Source organism: Eptesicus fuscus, chromosome 8 (assembly GCF_027574615.1).
Source record: "Eptesicus fuscus isolate TK198812 chromosome 8, DD_ASM_mEF_20220401, whole genome shotgun sequence".
NCBI classification, from domain to species: Eukaryota; Metazoa; Chordata; class Mammalia; order Chiroptera; family Vespertilionidae; genus Eptesicus; species Eptesicus fuscus.
In genome coordinates this window covers 102,816,201-102,820,233 of record NC_072480.1, presented here as the reverse complement: position 1 = coordinate 102,820,233, position 4,033 = coordinate 102,816,201, and the positions used below count along the sequence as shown (strand labels likewise).

The 4,033-nt window shown below is 73.0% G+C and overlaps 1 protein-coding gene across 2 annotated transcripts; it reads right to left on the bottom strand.

Moving 5' to 3' along the window:
• Window positions 1–621: 621 nt before the first annotated feature.
• Window positions 622–3,354, bottom strand: KBTBD11 (kelch repeat and BTB domain containing 11). Of its 2 annotated transcripts, XM_054720197.1 has the most exons (2): window positions 3,305–3,354; window positions 622–3,193 (listed from the first exon to the last, which is right to left on the bottom strand). In XM_054720197.1, exons 1-2 carry the CDS (start codon window positions 3,352–3,354, stop codon window positions 1,351–1,353), a joined length of 1,893 nt encoding a protein of 630 aa, XP_054576172.1. In that variant the 3' UTR covers window positions 622–1,350. The 2 variants fall into 2 exon arrangements, with proteins under 2 accessions (XP_054576172.1, XP_054576171.1); XM_054720196.1 differs by having other exon boundaries at window positions 622–3,354.
• Window positions 3,355–4,033: the final 679 nt, after the last annotated feature.

Genomic DNA, 4,033 nt, shown 5'->3' with positions numbered 1-4,033 from the left:
CCCACGGACTGACACAGTCGGCCACTGACCCCTCCACGGGGCGAACAGGTGAGCAATGCTGAGCTGGGCAGGAGGGCATCGTCGGAGCAAGTATTTCAACTCCAACTGCAACCGCCAGGCAGCCCTGTCTGTCCGTCTGAGACGTCAGGCGTTGTGTGACCGGGGAGGGAGAGCCGACGGCTCCCAGGCCCCGTGCTCTGCGAAGCCGTGGGGGCCGCGTGAACCATTAGGAAAAACGGGCGTGCACCGGCAGACCTGCCGTGCACAGGCATGTGACGGCCCCTCGTGGCCACGGGCTGGCTGTCACTCTGCCACGTGTTCTGAGGAGGATGTTTCTAAAAACCCACCCGCACCCCAGGATCACACCATCCGCCCCGAGCATCCCGGCCGGGTCCCCAGGGGCCGCGCTCGGCCTCAGCACGGCCAGCGGCCGTGGGTTTCAGCTTCTTCGGGGGGAACAATCCTTCCTTCGAGTCCATCACAAAACAGACGTGGCCCGGCCGGGGTGGCTCAGGGGTTGAGCGTCCACCTAGGAACCAGGAGGGCAGAGTTCGATTCCCCAGGTCAGGGCACAGGCCTGGATTGTGGGCTCGATCCCCGGGGGGGGGGGGGGGGGGTATGTGCAGGAGGCAGCCCATCAATGATTCTCTCTCATCACTGATGCTTCTATCTCGCTCTCTCTCCCCCTTCCTCTGAAACCTATAAAAAATATTTTAAAGAGAGAGAGAGAGAGCTCATAGCCCTCACCGAAGGCTCTTGCCGTAGGGGGAGCCCACCAAAACGCGAGCAGCGGTGGCAGGAACCTGACTTAGTGGGTGAGAAAGGGCTCAAGAGCTTCACTTAGCAGCGGCCACCCTAACCCTCCAGCCCAAACAGGTGTGGCTGCTCTGCGGCTGCGCGGAGAGTTCACCTGGGCCTACCTGACCTTCCAACTCCCCCACGCTGCTCACCAGGAAGCCAAGGAGCCCGTGGGCCCGTCCGTGTCCTGTGCACCGGGTGCCGGGTGCCCGCCCTGAGGCATCCCCTTTTGATCAAACCGCCCCCCCCCCACACCCTGTCTCTCCGGGAGGTGACCTGTCTGCACAGCCTACACCTGGCGCCAAGGGCAAAGCGAAGCGAAGCGAAGGGAAAGGCGATGCGCCATGGGGAGGCGGGCCTTAGCGCAGCAGCGCAGAGTCCTGGAGGCCGAGCTGCCAGCTCGCAACTCCAAAGCCTTAAAGGATGGTGGCAGCGCCCTACCCGCACTCTCTCCCTCCTCCACTCCTGGCGGGCACCTGGGCCCCGGAGGCCCTCCCCGCCCAGGGCTGCCCGGGGGGTGAGGGAGGAGACGCCCAGGGGACCCGGCCCGTCCTACGCAGCGCCCTCCTCGCCTCTGTCCAGCTTCTCCGGCAGGTTGAGCACGAAGGGGAAGAGCGCGCCCCGCACGTCCAGGGGGCCGCTCAGCGCCTCGGCCTCCACGCTGTCCTCCGCGCCCTCGTCCCCGCCGGGCTCGCCGTCCGGCGGGGGCACGAAGCGCCAGGTGCCGGCGCGGCTCACGCAGTAGATGCTGCCGCCCAGCGCGGCGCAGCGGAAGGGCTGCTGGCCCCACCCCGACGGCGCGCCCGGGAGCCGCAGGTGCGCGGCGCGGCAGCTCCACCGCTTGGCCAGGCAGTGGTAGCGCAGCACGCGCGCCCCGCCGGCCTGCGGCTGCCCCTGCCCGGCCGCCGGCGCCTCCCCGCGGGCCCCGCGCAGGTCGAAGCGGTAGATGCAGCCGCCCAGCGCGACCATGTCGGCCGAGCGCTCGCGGCCGCTGCTGCCCGGGCACTCCTGCCACTCGTCGCGCCGCGGGTCGTACTTGAGCAGCCGGTAGAAGAGCGAGCCCCCGGACACGTAGATCTCGCCGTTGCAGATGGCGGCCTCGTGCGCCACGGCGAAGGCGCCGCGGGGCAGCGGGGCCGCGGCGGCCCAGCGGTCGGCGCGCGGGTCGTAGCGCTCCACGCTCAGCAGGCACTCGCCGCCCACGGCGTACAGGTGGCCGTCCAGGGCCAGCAGCTGCAGCTGCGAGCGCGCCTGGCGCAGCGGCCGCACGGCGCTCCAGCGGTCGGTGGCCGGGTTGTAGCAGAAGACCCGGTCCGAGGGCCGCGCGCGGCCGTCGGGGCCCGCGGGCGCCACGCCGCCGGCCACGAAGAGGTAGTTGTAGAGCACGCACAGGCCGCAGCCCCGCGCCGGCGCGCCCTCGGGCAGCCGCGTCAGCTCCCGCCACTCGCGGGCCGCCTCGTGCCAGCAGTAGACGGCGGCGTCCCCGCGGCCCTCCGCGTCCCCCGACGGGCTCTGCGGCCGGCTGCCCGCGCGCTCCCCGGCCGGCCCCAGCGCGGCGGCCAGCAGGCGGGCCCGGCCGGCGCCCAGGCGGCGGCGCAGCAGCAGGTCCCGCTCGGCGCCCGACAGGCGCCCGAACACGGCGGGCTCGCGCAGCACCTCCAGGTAGTGGTCGCTCATGAAGCGGTAGGCGGCGTCGCGCAGCTCCGTCAGCCGCTGCCGCTTGGCCGCGCCCAGCACCTCCAGGCAGTTGGCGAGGCTCAGCTGCGGCGCCACGGCCTCGGTGGCGCGCTGCGCGGCGCAGGGCAGCTGCAGGCGGCGCGCGCCCGCCACCACCTCGGCCACGTTGTCGGGCCGCACGCCCGCCATGCGCCCGCTGTACGCGTAGGCCAGCAGCAGCCGCAGCGCCGCCCAGCCCACGCCGCTCACCCGCAGCACGTCGCGGGACGCGCGCGCGCGGAAGTAGTCGCTGCGCGCCGCCAGCACCGCCTTGTGCGCCCGCAGCCGGCGGCCGGACACCTCGATGACCAGGTCCGGCTCCCCGTGCGCGGTCCCGACGCCGGGGGGCACGGGCGCGGGGTCCCCGGCCTCCTCCGGGGATGCGGGCTCTGCCCAGGAAGCGGGCTCCTCCGGGGACGCGGCCTCCTCCGGGGACCAGGGCTCCTCCTGGGACGAGGGCTCCTCCGGCGACGCTGCGCCGCCGCCGACCTCCCACTGCCGCTCCACCACCCGCTGGCCGCTGCGGCACGGGGGCGGGGAGGCCGCTGCGCCCTCGGCGGCGGAAGCGCGGGACTGCAGCGGGGACTCGTCCCCGGAGCTGAAGCACAGGGAGGCGCCCAGGCTGCAGGGGGACTGCGCCGGGGACGGGGACGGGGACGCGGCGCCCTCCCCCCAGGCCGCGTCCGGCGGCTGCAGGCTGCCCTCTCCCGGAGCCTCGGGCGCGCTGCCGCCTCCCCCAGTCTGGCCGCGCGCTCCCTGCGTCCCGGGGCCCCTGGGATCCGGCCCTTGGCCCGGGTCATCCCCAGGGTAGAGGACACGGGGGGCCACCGGGTTCTCCATGGCAGCGCCCCTCCCCTCAGGAGCCCACCATGACCTTGGGCGGCTCAAGGTCGAGGGTTCCCCTGGGGCTCCCGGCCTCTCCTGGCGCGCGCTCAGGTCCCACGCCCGCGCCCACACTCTGGTGGTTGCTCCCGGAGGTTCTCCGGCCCCCGCCCCACCCTCCCCTCCTTCAAAGAGGGCGTGTCAGCCCCGTGCACCCGCTAAGCGGAGGTCTCTGCGGCTCAGCCCGGGCCGGTGGTGATGCCTCGGTGAGAGCCCAGGACGGTCCGGGCCGGCACCCCTGGGGCCCCCTCTGCAGAGCTGGGCTGTCAGGGGCACGTGACGAACCCGGGCGGGCCCCCGCCTCCGGTGTCCGGCGTCATTGCTTTACACTCCATCACCCCGAGGCCCCGGGGGTCGGAGACGGGGTGTCCTCTCAGAACGCGGCCTCTAACTCCGTCTTGTGTAAACAGGCCCCCGGGAGCTTCCTCTTCCTGGGGCTGCCATTTGTCATTGGGGGTCACGAAACATCAGCCCGGGAGCGTCGGCCTTGCGTCCGGCCCAGCAGCTCCGGTGACCGGCCTGTTCCGCCGCCCGGAGGCCAGCCCGCCCCTCACTGGCCAGGTGCGCGCTGGAGAAGCAGAAAGGGCTGCAGCTCACTCATCGGGCGGCGGGGCCTGCGCTTCCCTCGGACCCTCCG

Excerpts from the sequence above, each read along its gene's own strand:
- KBTBD11 (XM_054720196.1), bottom strand. The coding sequence starts at position 3,354 with ATGGAGAACCCGGTGGCCCCCCGTGTCCTCTACCCTGGGGATGACCCG.